The following is a 26,349-nucleotide window of genomic DNA, read 5'->3' on the forward strand; positions in this document are numbered from 1 at the left end:
AAACAGTTAAAACTGCTAGTTTATTTTAAAATATTCTGTCTTATTTTCTCTTAAATAGTTTATAAATCTAAATAGAAATATCTATGCATTATCAACTATTAAGCTCTTGCACAATCAATTACAAAACCTAAATAAAATCTTTTGTTTTGTCCATAAAAATGTAAAAAAAATTCCAGCTGTAAACTGTACAAAATGTTGGCTTCTCTTTGTTCCCTATGTAATGTTAGCTACAATAGATTTACTGTTTACAATAAGCAAGGTTAAACCTGTTGTCAAAGGATTTTGATGCTATCAGCATGCTAACAATTCTTCAAATCACATTCTTCAAAAGAATATCCTTATTTTTGACAAAAGTAGGCTGTATTTGTCCACCCACAGCACAAAAATGAGGCTGTTACCAGCGGCATAGCTAGGATGTTTAGCAGGAGGGGGCCCAAATACCCTGCTAGCAGACCTTCCTGTTTTTTTTTTCTATAAGTTCACTTACCCGTGTCGCGACTCTGTTTTTTCGCATTCTCATTTGTTAGAACAGAGACGCTACATGGATAAGTGAACTGGTAGAAACAGACAGGGAGAATAAAGCTCTGCTAGTAGGGTAGGGCTCAAAAGACCCTTTCAATGCATTTTCTCTTGTATTTTAAATAATGTCTAATACATTTTTTGGCTGTCGGGCCATCACACCCCCACCCCCCCTACCTATGCCTTTGGGTACCACCATTTCTTATAATTTACCATATGATGAAGATCTTATTCTAAAAGCATAAAGAAATCTTAACATAACTTCAATTTCAGGGGAATGAAGCAACACCTAAAAAACAATTTAAGCAATTTTGCCAGTGGGCTCACAGGAGTCAGTAGCAGAAGAGGCAGTATAGTAATGCAATGCCTTGAATCACAATTAGTTTTTTCAAAGTGAAAATAATTGCACAATAAATTTGAACAATTGTGGATTTTTAGCCTCTAAAATCTCAAAATTTGCATTCAACCTATTTTTCACCATCTTTTAAGAAAACTATGCTTGCCAATGCTTATCCTTTTTCCTCAGCTGAAATCTTATTTTTTATATCATCTTTGTTTACTTCAGAATTGTCCTCCTCCTTTATGACCTCCTTAGCCATTCTTTCAGAGACATTGCTTTCTTTTCTATTTTGTTCAATGTCACTTGCTGAAAAGTCATCAAAACTACCTGTTTCGGACCACTCACTTTTGGAAGCGATAGAAGTATTAAATGTTTCTTCTTTTGAGTCTGGGATTACTCCATTTGGTGTTGTCTTTAAGCCGTCAATCTTTGAATTTGTGGCATGACTAGTATCACTTGAATCATGGGATTGTTTCCTTGGTGTTGATGTTAAAGGACCAAAGCGAGATGCAGGTTTAACCCCACTAGAATGAGCGGAAACCTCGACTTTCTCCCCCCAAGGGCTAAACTTTTCTTTGGTTAGTTTCCCAGGCACCTCTGTACCATTTGTCTCCACATGTGGAGTTTGTCTGCCATGTGATCGTTCAGCATTCAAGGAGCTTACCAAGGCTTCTTGCTGTACACGCGCCTGAGCTAGTTGGGATTTTGTTGCACTCAACTCTGATTCCAACTCTTCAATCTTTTCTTTAAGATCTTCAATGTCGTATTCTAGACTTTGACAATAAGCCTGCAAATAAAAGAAAAATCTTATTATCTGAGAACAGGAGGAGAACAGTAGTCCCTGAAAGTACTGTTTCCTTCTGACAGGAGAAGGGGAGTTGTATGTTAATTTGCGCTTAAGAAATATTTTATACTATTTATGGATAACATTTACCAATGAGCCAAGGGGTCATTTGGGGCTTTGCCAGGGAGGGTCCAGGAAAATGTGTTTTTCTTTTGTTCCCACACATTTCTATTAAAACATTTACTCCAATAAGGGAGTCCCCCCCCCTCCCCCCAAACAACTAACTATTAAGGTTGGTTCTCATTTCGACATAAGCCCAAGCGGAACGCACAATTTTCCTATTTTCAATAGAGCACAAGCTGAAGCACAAGAGAACACAACTGCTTGATTTTCTTGTGATTGCACTTGTGTTGCGCTTAGGCTTGCACTTGCGTCCTAGTGAGAACCAACCTTTAGAGAAGCACATACAGCTAAGGGAGAAAGGGATCAGGGAGTAAGGGTCTCTTAATTTGTCTGCTGGCAGGAGGCAAATGCCCTTTAATTTGTATTCACAAACCTTCAAAAACACAAGTAAAACTTAAATTATTTAGTGTGTAAAAGTGTCAAGTTATGCTTGTCATAAACATAGAATTTGCTTTGTCCACATACCCTGCTTTCTTCAAGGCTATCAAATGGTCCAGGAGGATCATCAATACATAGGAACTCTCTTAATAGTTTGCTGAAAGAAATTATGGAATCAATGAAAGTTATGGATATAACCTACTTAAGGGATGAGCTATTACAGTAGGTATTACATTCATGATGTATTTTCTATGCCAAGATTGTGCCAGTCAGACCAAAGCCTTTCAATATATGGCAGAACTATTTGTTGTATGTCAAATTAGTGCTGGCTTTGTTTTCATCTCATTTTTGCAATTTTTAGGGGGGGGGGGGGGGGTAAGGGATGGATTCTTACACCCCTTCTCGATAAAATACCTTTTGTCTGTTTTTAGTTCTCCTTTAAGTCTTTCATTGCCATAACGCCCTGAGATGCCTGTAAAATATAGGCCCAACTCCAAAACGTCAGAAATGCAAACTAAACATCACCAGACCCGGATACTCATAGATTCCTCCAAGGCATAGACGACCTTCAAAAGGGCATCTAAGCAATGTAATAGAATTGACTCTTTTGTCAAAATATCAGCCTTGATTTCTGACCAATTCATAAACAAATGCTTAAACTTAGAAACATTTCTTACCAAAAAAGACACAAAATTCCGAACTACAAATAGGAGACAAGCAAATACAGATCAAGTCACAAATAGATACCTTTATTGCACTTCGTCAGGTTAAGCTTAGCTTAACTGGTAGTGTTGGACTTGAAATAGGGGGGAGGTTTCTGTTTTCAGTCTTTTTTTCTTAAAATTTTGCTCAAAAGTACCCAGGAGTGAAAGGGTTAAGAAAAACATCCATTTGAAGGAAGAGGAATGGAAAGGCTTTGGTCAAAAAAAGTGCAACTGCTCAACCAGTAAAAAATATAAACATTCCCTTTTATTCTTTATAATAGGGAATAAACCATCTACAAATCAAATAGAGAAATACTTTCATAAACCCCTACCTTCTGGAGATCTTTGAATGTCTCATTATGCTGTTCATGAACATTTGTAAACCATGTGCTCGTTCTTCTAGAAATTCTGATAGGAAACACAGCAGGTAACATTTGTCTAAGGCCCTATTCACATGATGGGTGCCCCTTCCCCTAAAGATGCTTTTGTGCCTGTTCACATGGGAAATACTAGGTGGTCACCAAGACATATCAGTGAACAAGATGACTGAGATCTGAATTTAGGCATTACCATGATTGCTCAAATAAGCACCTCCCTCAAATAAGTGCCGGCCTCACCAAATTATGATCAAGTCAATAGATTACATAGATGATGAGGACTGTATATATTAGAAGGGCAGTCAGGGCTTACATCTACTTTATAGTAGGTGGCGGCGATTGTTAAGTAGGGAGTGGAAGTAATTATCTTTTTAGTTCAAAGAAAACTTTGTCGACTTTTAAAAAAAGAGTAGCCGGCGCTCGGTGGAAAATAGCTGGCGCTTCTGCCGGCCGCCAGGGCCTAATGAAACCCCTGGCAGTAATGATAACTGATTCTACCACCTGCCACAACATTTTATTACTCAAAGCTTGTTTTGTTATGTTTTACTCCTTGTATCTTGTTATAAAGCACTTGGTATCTCAGGCCCAATTTTGAGCGGGGTGGTTCGTTTTTTTCATTTCAGCGGACCAAATTTCCAGTATACCCCTCCTTATTACGTTAGGCAATCAATACTTCAAATAAATTCAAATAAAGATTTTTATAGTCATTATTTTTTAAGACATATTGAAGTGCACGGTATATCCAGCCGAACGTTATATTTTTTTGTTTGCTCTGAGCAGACCTTCAAGCCGGGTGGGGGTGGGGGGGGGGGGTGGATTGCCAAATCCCCCTTGCCACGGGCCTGTATCTAGCGTTATTTATACAGACTTTGAAATAAGCACCTCCACTGTAAGGGGTATTGGTACCCTCTTTCACATAAACACCAACCATAATGTACTAATCAAAATACAACTGTTTCAACATAATCACAAAATTTAACAAAATTACTACTTTTTACCAAAATTACTACTCATTAACAAAATTACAACTGCATACTAAAAATTTTACTGACTTACCTGGGTCATAGTTATCACGGAGAAATCTTTTCCCTGGCATTTTGATTATAAATCCAGAGAATGCTTGCCGAAGCTGAGACAAAAAAGTTTTTAGTAACTTTCCCAGATTTTCAGTCCCCCTACCCCTTTGTATGTTATACAGGACCGTAGCAAGGGGTGGGGCACTGGGGGCACATGCCCCCCAAGAATATTTACAAAAATTAAAATTTTCAAGCATTTCAACAAATTTGGCTGTGCCCCCCATTGTTTTCTTAAAGTGTCTGTATTGTGCCCCCCCCCCCCCCCCCCCAATAATTTGAGGCCTGCTATGGCTGTTTTAGCATGAGTATCCCTTGTCAGTAAGGTTTAAAGTCTCATACCTTATTGTTCAGGCGTACAAAGTCAGTATACCTTCTGAACACAAACCAACTTCTGCCCTGGCATAAGACTTGGATCTTGTAGACCTGTAAAAACATAAGATTTGTACAAAATTGGAGTTACACTTTACAGGTCCCTGTGTTTGCAGGGTTCACAGGATTTTATGTCTTGTGCGGGGGAGTAAATAAAGGCTTCCATCTTTGCTTCAGCTTTAGTATTTAGTCCTAAGTCTTTAAATTATCAGCGTAATACCATGACGTGATGAAGTTTGAACGTGATGTCTCTAACATTTTCAGTCTCGTGTGAGCGGGACATACACATGCACAGTGATGAGGCATTACTGCCAAGTAACCATAATTCAAGAAATAGGGTTTTTGATACCAACAAAATTAATATGATTTACAACTCGAATCAAAAGAATAAATTCAAACTATTAAAAATATTTTTTTTCTTATTTTAAATAGCAAATTCTTAAAAAGAATACTGATTCGAAAGAGTAATATAATAGGACCGAGCATATCTGACACGGGGCTTGCCACGGGATCACGCTGATAATGTGATGTTATTATAATCTGTCAACTACAAAACAATTTCGTGAATAGAATAAAACAATTTTAACAAAACTGTGAATGATACAGAAAAACACAACTGCTATAGCGTTAGTCAGCAATATATAGATTAGATATCTATTAACCTTATGCTATGCCGAAATATCAGCGTTGTTGATTACTTATCGTTGATCTGTGACCACAAAATAACTTCCCCGTGCTCGATTTCGAGAGGTGTTTCTCACCGTGAATTTCTCTCGCCTTTCTACAACTTCGTAGCCCGTGATCGGAGCACGAATCCCATTGTCTGATTCCTCTGCTAGTTGCTCGTTCATTTTGAGTCTGTGCTGCCGTCTCCCTGTTAATGTTCGCTGACCAGTACTTTCTGATAATGAGAGATTGAGGAATACCACCTGACCGACGTCGACGGAAGCCATTTTTTCACGATATCTTGACAGAGAGGAACTGGGTATGACTACAGCCATTTCCGGCTTTGGAGACAAACACTCAGAAAAGTATACCGTAATGATTCGAATAAGCGCCCTCCTTCAAATAACACCCCCTCCCCAATACAGCGGCGTAGCCAGGATTTTTAACAGGAGGGGGCCCAAAAGGCCCGGTGAAGGCATTTTCTCCTTTATTTCAAATAATGACTCATACATTTACTGTATTTTTGGCTGCTAGAAGGGGGGCCCGGGCCCCCTTGGCCACCCCCCTGGCTACGCCCCTGAAAATAAGCGCCCCCCTTCCATCCCCTCTATATAAATATCAACAAATGCAATCGCTGTACCACGGGCTATAGGATAATCTGACGAAATGAAGCCTAATGTATTGTTAGTGTTGAATAAAGCACATAACGACGTGCTAGTAACACGACCCCCAGCTGCGCGTTTTTCCTTCCCCAATATTTGATAATTTTTTTTATTTTCTACTTATTTCTATTTTATACTTATTTTCTACCCATAGTTTTGCGTGGTATGTCCCCTTTTATTCCACGGATTCGTCACCTCATGATTTAAACGTTGTGGAGTCACGGGGCGTGCAGCAAATGTGAATTCTACAACACAAAACACGAAAACAGTATTTTGAAAAGTAAAAAAAAAAACGCGCACTCGTTTGAAATGGTACGTGACCGGTGTTTGCAGCGCGCGTAGACTAGCGAAAATTGAAAAATGACCCTGGTGAGAATGTATGGGTTAAAGCCAAACTGTGTGGTCAGACGCACTTTTTTTGCAGCTTATTCTACAGCTTTCCCAACCAGCCTGTCGAAGGAAAATCGACTGGTCTAATTGCCTGAATAAAAACGGGGGCGATCTCACACTATCTGACGGTCTCTATTATTGAAAGCCTTCGTGATTTCTATATGGGACAGCTTGTTGACTTTCCCACACGTGGAGACAACACCCCATCTCATAATGACCAACAGTCCGGCCTCGCGTTTGATGTAACCTCTCCGGCAAAGTTTACCGACCATCACGCTGTGAGCTGTTCTATCACTGCATCCATTAAGTTGCAGTATAAAGCCAAGCGCAAATATACCAATTTCATAAGGGGAACTTTGAAAAGATCCGAGAGGACCTGTGATAATGCTACATCAGACTCTACCTCAACTCGATCCTGGCCTTCGGTCAGTAGATGATGATTGGATCTCCTTTAAAGCTGCCCTATCCAAGTCAGCTGTAGAGAACGTACCCTCCAAGATGGTCATAGTGGCACAGATAAACAAACTTGGAATTCTTCTCGGCTGCGACGCCTAGTGAGACGTAAAAACAGCCTTCATGCGAAGTTTAAAGTGACCGGGTCCGGAAGACTGCGTACCTTGTGGAGGCACATGCGAAAAAAGCTTACTCGAGCCCTGTATACCGCACGTACAGAGTACGTACACAACATCATCGGGAATATAAAGACCAACCCCAAACCGTTTTGTAAATTCATCAGGTCCCAGAGAAAGGACAACCTATCAATGCCACCTCTGAAAACGCATCCTGGAACACTCGCAGAGTCAGATATGGGAAAGCTGAAATCCTTAACCACCAGTTTCAGAGAAACTTCTCGACAAAAGATACTAATGCCATCCTTCTTCTATGCCCCCGCTTCCCTTCCATGCCCGACATCATTGTCACCGATGCAGGCGTGCTCATGTTATAAGAAGGCTTGAAAACAACAAATGCGGCAGGGCCGATATCCACCCCAGAGTTCTTAAAGAGGTTGCGCCGGTCGCTGCACCCTTCTTAAGCCAAATGTTTCAGAGGTCGCTTGACACAGGTGAAATTCCACGGGACTGGCTCTTAGAGAACATATGTCCTATCCACAAAAGGGCGACAGATACTGAGAACTATCGTCCTGTGTCACTGACTTGCATCGTCTGTAAGTTGCTGGAACATATTGTGTACTCCAACTTGATGCTCCACATTGATACCTATAACATACTTACAGACCGACAACACGCGTTTAGAGCATCACATAGTTGTTTGACCCAGTTATGTCATGTTGTCAACGACTGGGCCCTCGCTTTGAATCGCGGTCTCCAGACGGACGCTTTCATACTTGATTTCGCTAAGGAATTCGATAGTGTGCCACACGAGCGCCTAAAGGTCAAGTTACGTAGCTACGGAATATCTGGTGCAACTCTCCGATGGCCTGACGCTTTTCTTGCGCATCGTTGCCAAAAGGTAGTCGTCAATGGAGCCTAAAGCAACTGGCTAACGGTGAAGTCAGGCGTTCCTCAAGGGACCGTGCTGGGTTCTGTTCTATTTAATTTATTCATCAACGATATTGTAAAGGACATTGACTCAGAGATCCACTTGTTTACAGACGATTGCATCTGTTACCGCACTTTCGCACGAACATGGATTGTGATTTGCTGCAAAGAGATATACCAAAGCTTAGGTCATGGGCTAAACAGTGGTCGACGAAGTTCGAGCCCAGCAAATGCAAGATAATTCGTGTATCCCGGAAAACGCGCCACAATACACCGTTCTTGTACAATCTTGATGACACCCCATTGGAAACTGTGAGAGAGGTTAAATATCTGGGGGGTGACATTAACTTACGATCTAAAATGGAATCGGCATATTCGCCCCATGACAGGTTCTCCAATAGGGTTCTGGATTCCGGATCCTAGTGTGTGGATTCCGGATTCCATGTGGGTTTTTTCTCGTGGATTCCGGATCCCAGCAGCATGGATTCCGGATTCCATATCTCATTTTTTCATGGATTCCGGATTCCATATCTCATTTTTTCATGGATTCCGGATTCCATATCTCATTTTTTCATGGATTCCGGATCCCATATCTCATTTATTCATGGATTCCGGATTCCGGATTACCTGTCATGGGGCGAGGCATATAGCGGACATCACAAAACGTACCAACAGGGTGCTTGGGCTACTTAGGAGGAACCTTTCAAACTGCCATCGCGAGGTCAGAGAGATAGCCTACAACAGCCTCGTAAGACCACTCCTTGAATATGGGTGTGAGATATAGGACCCATACACTGCTTACCTGACAGCAGAGATCGAGACAATCCGAACGGGGCAGCGAGGTTCGTCCTACCAGACTATACCAACTATACTTAAAGCCGCATTGTCACCAGTCTACTTCCGGTCCAATACGTTACAATATCCGATGATTTTTAAAGGAAAACGCGAAAAATATTTCAAAATATTGAAAGCAGTGTGTCTATTGGAAGTTTCTTTGAGGATGTGATTGATCATTTAGAGCGGATGGCCTATTAAATATCTCGGATTTTAATAGATTCTTTTGTCTTTTAACGGTTGAGGTTTCCGTGACAATGCGACTTTAAGGTGCAGTTTCCTTGTTGTTGACGACACTAAATTGGAAGTCACTTAAGGATAGAAGATCTGAATCTAGACTGAAGCTGTTCAACAAAGGCCGGCAGGTCCTCGCCGTCCTAACGATTGGACACCTCACAACACTCGCGCGAAAGTCAAGACACATGCACTCAGAGCATATTTCTCAACCGTTTGCTCGTACTAATGTATATAAATCTAGCTTCGTAATCAGAACTGTAATAGACTGGAACAATCTGGACAAAGCAATAGTTACCACACACGCAAATGTGCCCGCCTTCGAGGCTCTCATAAGCTCTATGTAACTTATTGTTCATACAAGGTGGTATAGTATAATAAAGTGAAGTGAAGTGAAAAGAAAGAGACAAAAACCTATCAAGTTAGCTGATAAGAGCGACGCTGGTTGGTCGGCGGTTAAGTAGTATACGAACAAGACAAATTGGCTGACGATTCGGAAGACGAAAAAAGAATGATAAAAGCACAAGAAAAGTGCGCATCCAAATATTTAATCATTTGTTGTATTTTGATTATAGTTATACGGAGAATTAAAATGAAAATATTATTCGTTCGGACGAACTGTCGAGGTAGAAAGAAAATGAATTTTCCTTTGTTTTTGAAGGTTTGTCGGTATGCAAGGTTATGTAAAATAGTAGCATAACAGTAGGTCATTTAATGGTATGTAGAAATTATCAGGGTGGTAAAGGGTATTTTCGTGAAACAAGATTTGGCAATTTTTCACCTTACGAAAAACGTGAAAATCATCCATTTCGATGTCCGTGATTTTAACGATTTAAAAGGCCATTTTTCGGTCCATGAAACGTGAAAAAGCCATTTGCCCGGTCCGTGAAACGTGATCCATACCCCCCTTTACCAGCCAGAATTATGTAATATTTTTGTGTCATTTGTTGACATAAGTCAACACGTTTCTAGGTATATAAGGAGTTATAAAGATTCTTAGATTATTCCAGGTATCAGAAGCAGTGGTCTCACCGTTACCGCTAAAGTTTCTGTTACGCGAAAGTTGTTGTTTAAAGGTGATTATGCTTTTTAATACTATATAAAATGCGAACTAACGTTGTAAAACGAATTATTATTATTTTTTCTTCGCTATGATGAACACCTCGTCCAACCAACACATGCTTTAACTGTGGATTCAAGGGCCACTGGAGTTTAGAAGGCAGTTATATCGTACTCAGCGACGTCTACAAATGTTATACGAAGGGCCTATGATGACGGAGGAGACAGATTTGGAGGAACAGCTAAATGATTGAGTGTTTTTTTTTTAATTATTATTACGGTCTGACCCGAACCGTAACATACTTGCGTTATTGATTGACATCATTAAATAAAAAAAAATGGCACCGCTGCCATTTTGCCATCGCTAAAAAATATTTATAAAATAAACTTTTATTAACTTCCAGGCACTTAGTTATAACAGTCCATTATCAGAAAACTCTCTAAACCCAAAGGAAACTTAACAATCGTCCACAGTTGGACATTCCGGCTTTAACCTTTGGTGTCAAAGGAACTCTAACAAAAGCTTCACGTCGCATACCTCCAAAAAACCTTAGCTGCTCTAACCGCAGAAGAAAGCTACTCTACCTAACTTTTGGTCTCGAGACGGAATAAATAGTGGAGTGGTGATAATGGCCCCCGTTCCTATTCTCGGATACTGGCCAATAAGAGGGGTAAGAGCTTTTAGAGTAAATCAAAATATTCATACCCACTTAAAACTTTAACTGCATTGTTGTGCATTTTACGCACACACATTTTAGGCTAAAATAGACAAATCAGTTGGCAAAAATACATTTTAAGATAGATAGTAGAGGGGGTTGTTTGGGAAACCCGGCAAACTTCAAAAAGACTATGTTATTGTTCTTTTATTTCCGAGTTATCTGACAAAGAACGTGCACAAGTCGTACAGCTGTATAGTAGTATAAGAGACTTTATGCCCGCGAACCTAAACTATAATAATTGTTATAATATTGTTGTTAAATAACATTCCATACATCCCATACTACATCCTATACATCCCATACTACATTCCATACTAAAAGACGATGCTATAGACAGTTGTTGGTGACATTTTTATTTTGGTATTCAACAGGGACATACGAACTATCCCCCCTTTCCGAAACACGTTAAAACGGCATATTTCGTCGTTTGAATATGTTCTGATGCCGAAAATATCGATTTTATTAAAAGTTGCTAGAAAAAAAATTATATGTTCCTTTTTCCCAGGAGGAAACATTCCTTTTTCTTCCCAGCCAGCATTGGTTAGGCATTATAGCACATGAATAAATGCACGTATAACCTGTCGGGACGATTTTTTTCCAAAAGCATCTGCTCCAGCGTCCCTAAAAATATTCCCAGCACAACTGACTCTACAAATTTGCCAGCAGAACCATTCGGGACGGTTTTCTTCCCAGCAACCAAGGGGTCTATTATCTTCCCCAGCCAGCAAAAAAAATTGGCTGCGGAACGGATCCGTTGTGTGCCCTTTAAATTTGTTTATTATTTCCAAGCAACATTCAGATTGAGTTGTATTTATTTATGCAATTTATGCAGCACCTATGCCTTGGAATGTACTGTAAATTGAAATGAATTCAAGTATCATGCAGTCATGCATGCAAGAACTAGGCAAAAACCTAATGTGTATTGTCCTGGGCCGGCCAAGGTCAAGTACCAAAACCGGCCTATCGAATCCGAAAAAGAATACATCAAGCAATTTATTTTGCATTGTTTGAGAGATGTTGAAAATTAACATATCCAAAATCCTCCCTAGGGATAGCGGTTAAACCCTGGTGGTAATATTTCATGATTTCGCCATGTATAGCGGGTACACTCTTTCCTTTTTATAAATGCGCAATTTTAAGTCGAGGCTGGGCCGTTCTTATTTTTTGAGCTGAATATGTTCTTAACGATGTTCTTAAATGTTAGTGATAAAAATATAATACCCAATTAATTATTAGGATAAGAATTGCACAAAATGCTTAATAGCAATAACATATAAGATTGTTATTATGAGCACATTTTGATTCTGCATTTTAGAACGCATCACGACTAAAAGAGCAATCAGTTTTTCTGATATCTGAGTCTCGGCATGTTCTTAGCATGTTCTTGAAATTAGGTTAAATCTTAGGCTGGACGTTCTTATAAAAAGGGTTCTTATAAAAAAAGTGTACTCACTCGTTATCTTTTCATAAAACGGTATGACGCTGGCGTGGTGGCTCTCAAAGACACCTTCGGATCTTCGAATAAAGAACAGTCGCAACTTTAGAGCTATTGAGCTGTAGAATTATATTGTGTTTCAAGAGCTAAAAACGCTATTTAGTTTAGTCTTAACGTATTCTACTGTAACATTTGTCCTATCCACGGGTGTAGCGCGTCAAAATAATTTGTTTATTAATCTAGTCAGATATGGAATTGTTACTCTACAGCTCGGTCAACCAATCCGCCTTCTTCTCAAATACACCAATGAAGATTTCGAGGACAAGAGATACGCGCTTGCCTCAGGTAAGGCTGCAATCAGAAGAGAAAGGAGGGAAGGAGGTGGCTCGAAGTGTAAGCCCGGAATGTGTGTGTGTGTGTGTGTGTGTGGGGGGGGGGGGGGGGGGGTAGGGTAGGGATGAGTACCATTCTAAACCAAGAAGAGGGTGGGAGGGTGGAAAGCTATAGCGTCAATGGTCAATATTTTCGCATAGAAAAGAGAAAGTATTGTGTAGTGTGTAGAAAATAGCGCATGGCGTGGTATTGCCAATAACGTCGAGAAAACTTTGATCGTTATGTTTTTGCCTTTCTCTTTTTTATAGGTGGCAAACAAAACGAATGGTTTATTGAAAAATATAATCTCGGTCTAGACTTTCCCAACGTAAGTTTAATTTTTTTTCACATTATTAGTATTATACTAAGTATACCAGTATATTATCCGATTATGTTATCTGTTATCTGCGCAAGGGATCTTTATGGCGCGCAGGTATCTTAACTCGTGGCGCGCAAAAGATCAACACTGAAGTGATAAATCACTCGATGCGCGCATTCAGAAGTTCCCTTATGAAACGCAGGGATTATTGTAAAGTATTTAAAACCACTTATAAGATGACGCACAAATGATAAATTCCTTACTTAAGTAATAATTAATTTGCTCATTACTTATTTTGCGCATAACATGGTAACACCAAATTTCTGTTATTTCTTGCAGTTGCCGTATTTCATAGATGGAGATATCATGATAACTCAAAGCAACGCGGTAAGAACATTTGCGCTTTTTTATTATCAGCGACTAAATCTCCTACGCTATCGCTCTGGGGCCTGTTCCTGATAGGCCGAATATCTTAACCCTAGATCAGGGTCAAAGTTTCTATAATCGTAGGTTAGCTAACCTACGATAACTCACCGTTCCCGAAAGCCAAGTAATCCCCCGATTAACTTAAACCCTGAGTGAAAAACTGGCTTGACGAGTTAAATTCCCACAGGATACCCACAGTAGATCAATAGAGAGCAACTCAAATTTACCTTTGGTGGTTTTATTTTCGCAAAGAAGCCCCAAAACACCTCTACATTGCATGTAATTACCTCCATTTCATTGCCAAAAACGTCATTTGAAGGATTTGAGTTGGTGCGTGACACTAGCGAGACAGATTCATTTCAAGTATAAATTTCATGTAACTTTCTGTCTGTCCCAGCACAATTTTCGGGTCAGCATCGCAACAAAGGTCGCATAACAATGCGAAATGTTAAGACATTTGATTCCTACATTGTTTTTTGTAACGTCTTTTTTGTCGGCAACTTTATTTTATGAAACTTTAGTTCTACTACAAAGTTTGGGAGGCCTGTGTTACGCCAACTAAACCGTAGGTTAGCGAGTTAACCCACCTCGCGAGCAGGGTTAGATTTTACCTCCAAACTAACCCAGAGTTAGCGCTAACCAGCGTTTCGGGAACAGAACTAATCCTGGGGTAAAATCCTAATCGTGGGTTGGGGCAAATTTAACCCTGGGTTAGCGCTAATCGGCTTTTCAGGAACCGGCCCCTGGCCTCAAGCACGAAATGTGCTTCATTACAAACCATTTTGAAGATCACTGGCATGAAACGCCCTTGGAAAAAAAAAATCTACCTAAGAAACACTGGCATTATAATCAATCAAAATATGGTATATATCCCATTATCTATTACTCACCCCCCCCCCCCCCCCCCCTTAAAATGACATCGATGCCATATATATCAATAATCATGGAGATTTACCTTCCGTAATTTGCATTTTTTTTTTTAATTTTTGGGTTTTTTACTAGATTTTGCGCTACATCGCTAGAAGGCACAACATGTGTGGGAAAACAAAAAAGGAGATGGTCATCGTTGATATGTTGGAAAACCAGGTGATGAATATATTTTATAGATGTTTTAAGCCCACAATATTCGTCAAGATACAAAATGAACAAAATTGGGCCATGGGTCTAATAGGAGGGTGGAGAAAACCTTCCATAAAACCTTGCTTCAAATAAACTAGTAATATATTAAACTAATTTCAAGCCATTATGTTTTCCTGATTCTGTGTTTGTATCTATTCTGTGGTTTCTTTTTGGCTTCCCCAAATCAAAATTGCTTCTTTTAAACTATTTCGGTTTTACTTTAAATCCATGTTTATATGTAATGTGTAGGTTTGAGCAATTACCACCACGACTGTTTTTTTTCTAAAGCTAAAAGAGAAATTCAGGTAATATTAGGATCATTTCATCATTGGTAATCGTGTAACTTATAGTGAGATCTCAAACAACTCTTTGTTTCACAGCTCATGGATTTCCGGAATAACTTCATCACACTTACATATCGTGATCGTCAAAATTACGTAAGTAAAGAAACATTTCTTGTGTTCGTTGTATTCACGAATGCCCCCTCCATTTTGATTTTTCTTTGATTTAAGGAGAAAAACAAAGCTGTATATTTAAAAGACATTAAGGCTGTGATTAAAAGGTTTGCTGACTTTTTGGGCGAGAAAACTTATCTGGCTGGGGAAGAAGTAAGTAAAGTCTTTATTTTGTACCAAGCTATACTGCTAGGCGGGAAGTTCCCGTAATATTTAAAAGGGAGTTCCTGAAAGCTTTGGAGCTATATTTTATAAAGACAGAGAGAAGGCCAGGTCACAAGAGAGGCGCTGTTGCGGATCTAGGGGGGGGGGGGGGGGGGGGGAGTAGTAGGGTTGTAGACTAGGCTTAGTATTCAGCCGTGTTCGGTTCCTCTATAACTGTGATGGGAAACAATCGTTGGCGCATGGCATGGAAACAACCGAGGAAGGGGGGGGGGGGGGGGGGGGGTGAGGTGAGTGTAGCTGTAATCCTCCTATGATAGAACAGAAATGCTGTAAAAAGAGAGTCACCTCACTCCTCCGTTTTGTGTGTGTTGCGCCCCACCCCTTTTTAAAACAACTCTGCATCTGCCTCTAGGGGACTGGGGCCGCCCTTTCATTCTTAAAAAAAAAACACAGAAATAAGACCAGACTGAGGAGCCTTCCACGTGACCAAGTATCTGCGTCTTGTAATTTGGCATTTTAGCTGCAAGGAGGGTGATTATCTTCCTAATTGATTCATTAAAAGAACCTAATTAATAACCTAATTATTTACCCCGCAGCCATGACAAACTGACAAAGTTGTCTTACTTGATGTGTCCCAGTGTGATCTATTTATTATTTTTTTTTCAGCTGACATTTGTTGACTTTGTAATGTACGAGTTAATGGATCATCACCGACTCTTCGAGCCATCGCTCCTTCAACCCCACGAAAATCTCAAGGTATTTTAACTGGGCGAATACTGCCTTTGTATAGAGGGATCATGTCTGTAAGTACACTTATAGTATCTTTTATCAGCCCTAATATAGATAAAACTATGTAACCCCTTCTCCTACTATTTTGGATCATCTTGGCTGCCATATAGGCGTCGTCGCTTAAACAGTTTCAAACAGTAGGTAACTCTTACACGCAGGCATGTTCGTTGTTGCGCTACAGGTTTTCGGTGAGAGCTCTGGAACCCAGCCATCCTAGTCTACGTAGCAAGCCCAAGGGGTTGGGAAAGAAAAGAGACGGAAACAAGGTGCGCGCGGGATCTATCCCTCATCTTCCCCAGTCCTTTTCGCTTGCTACACAGGCTATCCATATCCTCGAGTACCCAGGGCGTCGAGGTCAGCGTAACTCTTCCTCTCCCTTCCCCCCCCCCCCCTCCCCCTCCACCGGCCTTGATTGTCCAGCCTCGTTCTCGAACCATATCAAACATATTCCCCAAGGATAGTGTCCTTCGTTTGCATTGCCTTATATGGTCATTGATGCCCATATTTAGAAGAGCTAAAGTTTTCCCGCTCCCTGATCTCCAGAAAATATGGTGAAAAATGCTGATTCCTGTCAATTTGAGACTCGAGGCAAACATGTGTCAAAAAAACTTTATCGCTTGGTCAAATCTTTATCACACAAGCCTTGAAAACCCCTTAGGCCCAGGCCTCCAAGAGATTGGCCGAGCGAGTTTTAAGGTCACCCAAATATTGATATGCAGTTACCTCGATGCCCTGGGCCTTTTTTGGGCCCTTTTTTGGCTGCTGGAAAAAAATAACAGTGCATACTTTCAAGTCTTTGCGCATCATTTTGTGCTAAAGAAGTTTACACATTTCTAATCAGAAACAAAAATATTTACTCCTTCACTATAGTATGGATGCCATTAGTGATAATTACCGATCATACATATCGCATGAGAATATGTGATTTCCCTACCATAACGCGTGCCTTTTTGTATACACCTATTTCAAAAAAGGTTGTCAGTGCAAATAGCGAATGGCAAATAGTAAATGGCAGTTCTAAGCCCGAACGGTGCTTCTGGGTACTAATCATTCGTAAAATTAAAGTATAGCAATGTCAGAGACATACATTGATGGATAATTGTTTGATTTATCCATATTCTTCAGCATTTAATAGAAATTTAATGAGACCCATGGTTCCTTTCGGTCCTAGAACTGCCATTTGCCAATCGCCATTTGCCGTTTCGCACTGACAACATTTTTTGTAAAAAGGAATATCTTTCCCCGAAACTAGCGTTCATGGCATCATCATTCAATCACCAATATTATGTTCTTATTTGTTGCAGATGTTCTTGAATCGCATTGAGGTGTGTAAAACAATCATTTTCATCGGCTACGCTGGAAAAGTTATAGTATTCTAAGTTATAGTATGGCACGAGGAATTTTTTTTTATTAAATGTCCCCGCAACCAAGGAATGATTAGGGACCCTAAGCAAGAACGACGGCAACGGCTAGGACAACGAGATCGAAAAAAATGCGTTGGCGCTTGGCGATCAATTATAATTTAATTGCAATGGAATAAGCAAAACATTATAGTCAGAGACAGATAAAAATAAACTAAGGACATTCTTTCTACAGTAGCGAACGTGGTTAGAGGAGTTTACAGTGAAAACGTCCGCGTCCTCAATTCAGCGTGAAAGTTGCAGTTTTTACGTCGTGGTTTTATGGAAAACGCCTGTAATGTATCAGGCAGAACGCATTTTCACGTGCTGCTATTAAATTCTGAATCAAATCCCATTGTTTTCTGCCGTCGTCGTCCACGTTGCTGTCGTCGTTGCTTAAAATCCCTATTAGTTGAAATGCTGAGGCCGCTTTGTAATACCATGATTACCGATGAAATAAACTCCACAATCAAAATCATCCCACATGGATCTCGTCTAACGTTGTTTAGGTATCACGAGATCAGGTACTCTGGTCTCTTGGCACTGGGTATATTCCTGCGCTTTGTTTCCCTGGTGGAAATAAGAAGACAAGCATCTTGATCCCAAATTTCTCTTATTCACCGTCCCTCAGAAAACAAAAGAATCCAAGGGGATCATGGTATTATGAAGTATAAATTTTAATTTTAGATCGTTTTCATTACATAGGATTTTTTGTCCGACTAGACAGGGGCGTGTCTAGAAAACGAAGGGTGCAACCCTAGCTCTGTCACTAGATCTTAAAACACTTTCTATCCAAATGCACACATAAAATTAACCGTCTTCTTTATCAACGTAAGGGTCAACCGGATTCGAACCCATCTCGTCACATGAGCCGGATAGGGTTCGGGTTTCTTTCCATGTCGACCTGATAGGGATGCTGGTCAAAATCGGGCCTTAGGTATTATTTCAAGGGGTATCCGAGAAAAAAAAAAAGGCTTTTCTCTTAGAATTGGTATTTTTCAGGGCCTCTGGGGTAGTTTTTAGGGTAGCAGTTTTTGGTGTACAGGTATTTTTTAGGAGTATATATTTCGAATTTCCCGACGAGCATCCCTATCAATTTTACACTGAAGAACCCCCTCGGGGTTCGGACCCTTCTGATTCCCTCTGGACAAGCGCTTACTATACCAATAAAATACGTATTGTATCTTTCTTTCCCGTTTAGCAACTTCCCGCTGTTGCCGAGTACATGAAGTCCGAGGAATTCATTCATCGGCCAATCAACGCTCCTTTCGCTTCCTTTTATTGATGCCATGGTGTTTAGAAAAAAATATTATCCAATAATCAATTAGTATATAGCGTGTACACATCATTTTGATCTGGAGGGGCACATTCAGCTCTTTATTTGCACAAAATTTATCTTCTCGTTTCCCTGTTAAACACCAACTTTTTAGTGACGCACGTAAAAGTTTTATGCCTTTATAGAACCCAGTCGTTTAGAATTAATTAACTACAGAAAATTACGGTTTATGCCGAAATTTTCTGTAAAAAAAAATCCATTTTCAGGGAGATTTTTAGACCAATCCAGAGAAATTTTTAGACCACTTTTGTCGGGATTAATGTATAAAGGCTCACAAGATCCACGTGTCGTCTTCATACCTAATTTTTTGTGTAGGCATTATCAAAAAACGAGAGAGGACCTATCTCGTTTTTTTAAAGGAAATAAGATGTTTTTGGGTTTTTTTGTATCCTTCTAAAGGCACGTTGTTGACGGTGAAATAAAAAGAAAAAAAACAAGGGGCGTGTTTTACAGTCTGGTACCTTAATTTATAAAAAAGAAATATCTCTCGGGACTTTGTATTATAATGGTCACTTAACATATTTAAATTATAAAGAATATTGTAAAGAAGTAGATTAAAGTAGAGGTAACAAGTGAGGCTTTTATTACCACAAGTATTCCACAGACGAGTATGTTTTCTTGTGTAAACAATCCATATTTACAAAGCAAATTGTATGAGACCTAAACATTCCTTGTACTAGCCAAAGAACAATTTTCATGACGGGTTCTCAATAAAAAAAAAACTCTTATACAAAATAATTTCGCCTACGCTACCCTACTTCGAGAGAAACTCTGAGTAAAAGATTCAATACTTTGTAAAATCCATTATAATTTATATAAAAGCAGTTGATGCCTAGTCATCGTCATCGTCGTCATCATCCACGTCTTCCATGTCATCAGCAGCCTCCATGGCTTCCTCTTGGGCTTTCTTTAGTGCCCGTTCCTCCTCGACCGTGGGGTCGTCCACCTCTGTCACTTCCGGTACGGTGGGGTATTCCTCCATGGTCGGTGGGGGTGGGGGTGGGGTGTAGTTGCTGGCATCGTATTTGTGACCCCAGCCGATGTAAATGTTCTCGAATTTTCTACAAAACAAAAGGGTTCATACGAAGAGATACAGGCCAATAATGGTGGACAAGATTTATAATCAAAGGATAATCACAGGTAGCTCGAGCCTCATTCAAATTGTAGAGGTGAGCTCGTTGTGAATGACGCAAATGGGTGCCAAATACAGAAATTTGTACGGTGATTATTTTACGCGTAAGCGCCATCGGCGAGAGCGCATGACAGCTAGGGTAGAAGGGCATGTGATAGCACGAGGCTGTACAATTCTTGTTCTAGAAAAATGCGTAAGCAACGGCAATTGGTTAGAGCGCATGACGGCGAGGATCGAGGAGGGGGAACACGTGGGGTCCCACGTGATTAGAACGTGCCTATACAATACTTACTTGTCCTTGGCGAACGCGTAAGCCCCAGGCCACCGATTAGAGCGCATGACGGCGAGGGCGTACTTAGGAAGAAGCTCTGACGACACGTACGGCGTCCATGCCGGCATCCCATTCACGGGCTCGTCATCTGCTACGGACATAAGCAGGGTAGGGCCTGTCTCCTTCTTCGGTTCCTCCACCTCATCTCTCTCCTCATCCTCCTCCTCTTCCTCGAACTCCTCCTCGGTCTTTTCGATGGGGTTGTGCCACACGCATCTTCCCTGGAATTCAATAATAAGATTGTAAGACGAAATGTTTTATTTTTGGCACGTGTTAGCCCTGTAGTAACAAAGGGCGTCACCCCTGGAATTCAATAATAAAATGGTAAGACGGAGTGTTTTATTTTTGGCACATGTATGCCCAGTAGGAACAAAGGGCGTCGGGTTTAAACCAAAAGGCCCGGGTTTAAACCAAATATCGCTTATCTTCAGATCTTTTCAGAGTTTAGCAAATTTTAGCATTTAGCATATCTAACGATGTTTATTTTGCGCTTAACGAATACATGAGACATTCCAAGGGTTTTTAAGGAACTCTCCTAGGAAGAGTTAAAACTTTTTTTTTTTATTTTGGCCAAATTAAGGGCGTGAAAATTTAGAGGAAATGGGGAAGACAGAGAATTTTTCTCGTGGGCTTATGGACCTTTTCTAGAATGTTGCATTGATTTTTACAGGGATTTAACAACCAGTCGTGAATTTACCTGTGGCAGAATATGTTGGACGTGATGGACCCAGTTGTTGAGGGATGGATCAGCCAACTCCCGGACGTTGATCCCCTCAAAGTCGACATTAAGCATGTAAGAATCCCTTTCCTCTCCCTCTTCCTCCTCTTCTTCCTCCTCCTCAAACATGTAGTAGCCTGCAGGGCTAATATGGCTGCCTGCAGATATCCTTGCAATCTGAGCCCGCAGGTAATTGGTCTCATTGCCAGGGAAGGGAGGGTAGGAAACAATCTGGAAGAAAGAGGTTTGTTAATGGAGCTGTGTTATGGGTAACATGCATGAATGAAAAAAGTTTTTTCGAGCGCTCACATGTAGTTGAGATATCCCAGGTACAATATACAGAGTTTGATTCAAAAGAAAATCGTAACTTTTGGTAGGATCTACATGGAAGATGTCTATATAATGGTGTCTATTATAAGGAAGTTATACCCTATACCACTAGTTAAGAAATTAAAGGAACTATTTCTGTAGGTTCTGACCAAGGGTTTGGGGTTTTAGCAAGTAAGGGTGAAATTTTTCATATTTTTAACTCAACCCATTTTTTTGCAGTGAATCTCTTTGTTAAAAAAACTCAATATCCATGTTAAACACTTACTATGTAGGATACTGAAATGGTGATCTAGTAACAGACCCATAGTTCCCTGGAGGGGGGGGGGGGACTCTCCAGAAAAGTAGACGGGGGTGATCATCACATGTAGGGTATAAAATTTCAATCAACGCCATCCCTTAGGAGGTGTTGAAGGATTTTTTCTGATTTTGCCATCTGTTAGGGTATAAAATTCAACCAACTGCTATTCCTAAAGGAATGTTTAACATTTTTTTCCGATTCTGTTATCTCTTGATAGGGTATAAAATTTGACCAATTGCTATTCCTAAGAAGTGTTTAGCATTTTTTTTCTGATTCTGCCATCTCATAGGGTAAACAATTCCTTTGACCACACCCAATTTGCCATCTCTTTGGGGTGAGAATTTCTTTTGACCACACCCAAAGTGCCCTACTTTAGGTTTAAAATCCATTTTGCTTACGAGTCCCTCCCTGGGATAGTTCCCCAATATGGTCTTGCTTATGCAAAATCAATGCAAGATCAATCTGCAGATCAGTGACATGGTAAAGTCCTCTACTTACTGGGGCATCCAGTCTACCAGTGAGGAATTTCCTAATCTGTCTAGAAATCCCAATCTGTGCAGGTGTGACTGGTGGAAGTTTAATCCAGGGTTTTCCAGCTGCAAAATAAAATGAAAACAATCTGAGATCAGCATACCAGAGCAAAGCATGTGTGCCAACCACATTTATGTAAGGATTATTTCCCAATGTATCAAATGCTAACCACAGCCTTATCCACTATTTGGAAGATTATTTTTGCACATTTGAATTGAGGGGGGGGGGGGTCGTTCTTCTACTCTTTAGAGAGGAATAATAGAGATTCTTTGGGTTTAAATTTCTCCTTACATGTTTGAATGGCATAGGCCTATCCATTCCATAGTCTAGTACATGTTTAGAATGCGAAACTGCACAGTTGACAATATTAGTATTAAACAAGGTATAGTCTCCTATTTCATTATAAACTTACGTTCTGTGGTGACAAAGTAGACTTTCTTATTTGCCCCTGCTCTGTTTTCTTCCTTTGGTATTACTGGAGGAGGTTTCCAGTCTGGCTTAGGGGTGTCATCCTCCTCAGCAACTTCTTCATCTGAAGAACAAAAAAAATTACTGAATGGTTAAGCTCTTCATTTTTATGATGCAGAACAACAAATCATTAAAAAATAAAATAGAAAATAGCTTTTACATAGTTACTAACCTTCTTCATTTTCCTCTTTCTCTTTTTCTTCTTCTTCTCCTTCACCCTAGAAAAGTTGATGGGGTTAAAACAAGATCCAGGAGATGCCTTGACTCCCCCTTTAATAACTAAAATGTTATAATTTTCTTTCCATTTGATGAGCTACCACAAGTTCACTCAACAACTACGAGGGCTCGGAAATTTAAATACAAAATATTCCCTACCCCTCAGGTTATCTACTGTAATGAACACTTATTGTTGGCCTTTATGGCTATTGGTGCCACACTACCTTTTCCCATAGCTATGATATGCCAGACATGACGGAAAAACATGGCTTGACATTTCAAATAAGCTAATTTCAAGTTGAATAAGGCGGAAAGTTCCCCTAAGTACTTAGTGAGTAACATCAAACAAAATATCAGATGCGACTTTTTTTAAATCAATGCGACTTGGACTGAAATTTTTTGTTCATTTGCTTTTCGTTCCTGAGCTCATACGTAGCGCAAGGATGATCAAGGAAAAAAATATCTGAAATAGCCAAAATCTGGGTGTGTGAATTTCAGCCTCACGTTATTTGTGTTTTGAAAAGAGAAAATCAGTCATGAAAATACAATGAACTGATGGCCATTGCGAGAAAAAGGTATCTTCTCTCTCCATTTCTTTGAAGTGCGCATGTTCAGGGTTTTTCTGTCATGTTGATATGCCATGGAAACACTGGCATCTTACCTCTTCTTCCTCCTCCTCTTCTTCTTCTTCTCCTTCTCTATACTCAACCTCAGCTATGTAATAATTGTTCTCAATGCCAAAGAGCTTTCCTGAAAAATAGGAAAGTTATGGTTAAGCATAATGAAGTAACATTTACTATTAAAGATTGGTTGTTAATAATTCTAAAAGGATATCATTTTCTTTCAATGTATATATACATTAAGAAAAGCCCTAGCTCAAACCTACCCCAGAAGTGAACAGTCTGCAGAGGTTTTGAGTCAACTAGTTGTTTTAGAGAAAGAAATATTCTAAACATCTCTTCTCTGCTCAGGCCGATCCCAGCTTGTTCAAAGTAGAAAGCCAGGTTCATCAGGTCTGGAAGTGGTGTCTCAACATCTTCCTCTGCCTCAGGCTCACCCCCCTCACCAGCACCTTCTTTCTACTCAGCAAAATAGGGGAAAGGTTTAGCCATAAAGTATAACAGGGGTGTATAAAAAGGTAAAAGAGAGCACAATATTGAAGAAACAATTCTCATGTAAGTTCGCTTCTGCTGTTAGGTTTACAAACATTTTCTTTTTCTCAGAAAAAATTCTCTCAGGTAGGATATATCACAGAAACATTTGAATGTGCAATGTTTTCTCACATTTAGGATATAGAGAATACTACATGGAAAGTTTGTGCGTATGGTTTATATTCACGAGTTGTGCAGTATCAAAAAATGAACGAGTGAGTGCAGCGAACGAGTGAATAAAAAATGTACAAAGCACTTTTCATGCTGTATTTTGTTTATATATACATACTGAGGAATTTATAATAAGCTTATTACATTTTATTAGACATGGCTGCAGAGGCTCCAAGGTTTGTGCTTTTCGACGGTTCCAAGACAGACAGAAACTTACGTTAAAATGAATCTGTCTCGCTAATGTCACGCACGAGACTGTAGCTCATGTTACACAGTAGTGCACTTTTTAATCTCTAAAATCTTGAAATATAAGAAATAAAACTAAATGGAAAATGCTTGTACGATTTTTATGCACTCGTTGATGCGTTGGGATTGAAGCCATTTGAGTGCAGTGAAAAAATATAGTTCGTCCAATCAGAACCGTGAACAACTTTTCTTCACAATGAAAAAACGTTGTTCATGATTTGCTGAGACCAGTGAACAAACGAAAATTTACTGAATATGTTTTCAGTGAGTATTTCTCAGTATGTATATAATAAATAAGGAGGATGCAAGAGAGTAGGTTGAATCACCTCAAGTGAAGACACAATAATGGTTAACTGTAGTTGATTTCATATATTATAACTACAGTGGGAAATCTTATATAGTTGGGATTATATACTGAATGGTAAAAGTCTGGAAAAAGCTAGTGGAGGACGGCAAGCTACTATCACGCTTTCCAGCAAATTCAAGAAATAAATGAGCTCCCAGTGCGGAGGGTACAAAATGCAGGTTGCAGGTTAGATGCAGGTTGAGTACAAAATGCAGGTCGGGTGATTTTACAGTTTTTTTTTTGCTTTCTCTATTTCATTAAATTTCTACGGCCCAAGTGACGTGTTAAAATATTGAATACTTAGATTCTCGTTTATTACTAAGCAATTATGTGACCTTGGGAATAATACGAATATCTTGCCAGCGATTTGCTGCACATCAAGCAAACTTGGATCAAGTAATGTATAACAGTATAAATATCTCGGTAAAAATTGTATAAGAACGTAAACCCACGAATTTTCCTCCGCTACATGTTTAACATACTGGTGCACCCCCACCCCCCTTCCTCCCCTCGAGAAAGTGAACCATTTATCTAACAGATATAGTCACCACATTTTGGAGTTTATTCAATTTATTTTTGGTTGATGAGCAGCAAATCACTGGCGAGATATTCGTAGTTTCCCCACGGTCACGTGATCTGTGACGTAACCACCTATACATATTTTTTTCACTTGTCCATGTGACATTATACATTAATTGACCCAAGTTTGGTTGAGTGCAGCAAAGTCACGGGATTGCTTATGCTTAGTTATAAAAAAGAATCTGAGTGTCACGTGAGCCGTAGAAATTGAATGAAATAGAGGAAGCAAAAAAAAAAAAAACAGTAAAATCTCCCGACCTGCATTTTGTACCCTCCTCTCCCACTCCCTATGACATTCCAATAGCTAATTATATTTGATGGCTTGGTTTTTGTGGAACATTTGGTCTTCCTACCTCAAACAGTTTCTGTTGCATTTCTGCAGTTTCCTTGTCTTGGGCTTTAGCACTTTCATCCTGCAAGCAATTCCACAAAAGTAAGAGCTAAAAGTACTTTCTCTAGGTTATGATTTTTTCCAAATCATAAAAATATCAACAAGCAAATGATCAATATTTCAAAAACTTTATGGTTCTTAAAACACGCTACTAACCTCAACTTTTTCTTTCTCTCCTATTTTTACTTTATTGCTAAAATCTTCAAGCACATCTACGAAAGAAATGATAGTTCAAAGACTTCACTTACGATATAGAAAACGTATCCGCATTTTACTGGAGTAAGACATGACAAGGAATGGCGATATCGACCTTATAAGAGTATTCTGTATATTCCTTGTATGTACTCCGTGAACTTACCTACGCAGTTGTTCGGTCTCTCATCGAGCACTTTGCCTATTACCTCGCTAAGATGGTCATATCTAGACAGGAGAAATTAGTAGTTTGAGAAATCCAGTAAGAATAGGAAACTCTACCAACCACTCATAAATTAACATTTGTACAACAACACTTACAAATTTTTGTTAGAAGAAGCACTATTCTTCAGCAGATATGCTTTAGCATTTTGTATATCAACCTCTAATCCAGCATTCATAATTATTTCTTGAATTCTAGCCCCTCAAATCGGACATAGAGTGGGATCGAAAGAGGTTTTATCTATTTTCCATTGATAATGGCCGACACTGTGTTTTAGCACAATTTGTTGCTATGGTAATAAGCTAGGAAGCACACAGCGAGCCCGCGAAAAAGAACTTGTGAATTTGGTATACCTGTGTTATAAATCATTTGAATAGGACGTTCGCTGTTTTCCTCTTCTCACTAAACAACCACTAT

At 39.7% G+C, this 26,349-nt stretch overlaps 3 protein-coding genes across 4 annotated transcripts; 1 reads left to right on the top strand and 2 right to left on the bottom strand.

Moving 5' to 3' along the window:
* Position 1: 1 nt before the first annotated feature.
* Positions 2–5,685, bottom strand: LOC5519506 (sorting nexin-16). The gene is made up of 6 exons (XM_001639362.3): positions 5,492–5,685; positions 4,701–4,784; positions 4,342–4,414; positions 3,241–3,316; positions 2,292–2,361; positions 2–1,646 (listed from the first exon to the last, which is right to left on the bottom strand). The coding sequence occupies exons 1-6, from the start codon at positions 5,681–5,683 to the stop codon at positions 1,029–1,031; spliced, it is 1,113 nt and encodes a 370-aa protein (XP_001639412.2). The 5' UTR covers positions 5,684–5,685; the 3' UTR covers positions 2–1,028.
* A 4,910-nt stretch (positions 5,686–10,595) lies between these two features.
* Positions 10,596–19,046, top strand: LOC5519507 (glutathione S-transferase Mu 1). The gene is made up of 10 exons (XM_032364314.2): positions 10,596–10,745; positions 12,498–12,573; positions 12,870–12,928; positions 13,259–13,306; positions 14,348–14,431; positions 14,845–14,901; positions 14,977–15,072; positions 15,751–15,840; positions 17,178–17,198; positions 18,475–19,046. The coding sequence occupies exons 1-10, from the start codon at positions 10,704–10,706 to the stop codon at positions 18,556–18,558; spliced, it is 657 nt and encodes a 218-aa protein (XP_032220205.1). The 5' UTR covers positions 10,596–10,703; the 3' UTR covers positions 18,559–19,046.
* Positions 19,047–19,169: 123 nt separating this feature from the next.
* On the bottom strand, positions 19,170–26,237 carry LOC5519448 (radial spoke head protein 4 homolog A). 2 transcript variants are annotated; one of them, XM_001639363.3, is made up of 12 exons: positions 26,031–26,237; positions 25,876–25,937; positions 25,674–25,729; positions 25,480–25,539; positions 23,520–23,712; positions 23,295–23,383; positions 22,590–22,635; positions 22,362–22,481; positions 21,917–22,014; positions 20,770–21,021; positions 20,034–20,293; positions 19,170–19,670 (listed from the first exon to the last, which is right to left on the bottom strand). In XM_001639363.3, the coding sequence occupies exons 1-12, from the start codon at positions 26,108–26,110 to the stop codon at positions 19,442–19,444; spliced, it is 1,545 nt and encodes a 514-aa protein (XP_001639413.2). In that variant the 5' UTR covers positions 26,111–26,237; the 3' UTR covers positions 19,170–19,441. The 2 variants fall into 2 exon arrangements, with proteins under 2 accessions (XP_001639413.2, XP_048576848.1); XM_048720891.1 differs by having other exon boundaries at positions 19,514–19,670; positions 20,030–20,293.
* Positions 26,238–26,349: the final 112 nt, after the last annotated feature.

This window comes from Nematostella vectensis, chromosome 13, assembly GCF_932526225.1.
Source record: "Nematostella vectensis chromosome 13, jaNemVect1.1, whole genome shotgun sequence".
In the NCBI taxonomy this organism is placed as follows: Eukaryota; Metazoa; Cnidaria; class Anthozoa; order Actiniaria; family Edwardsiidae; genus Nematostella; species Nematostella vectensis.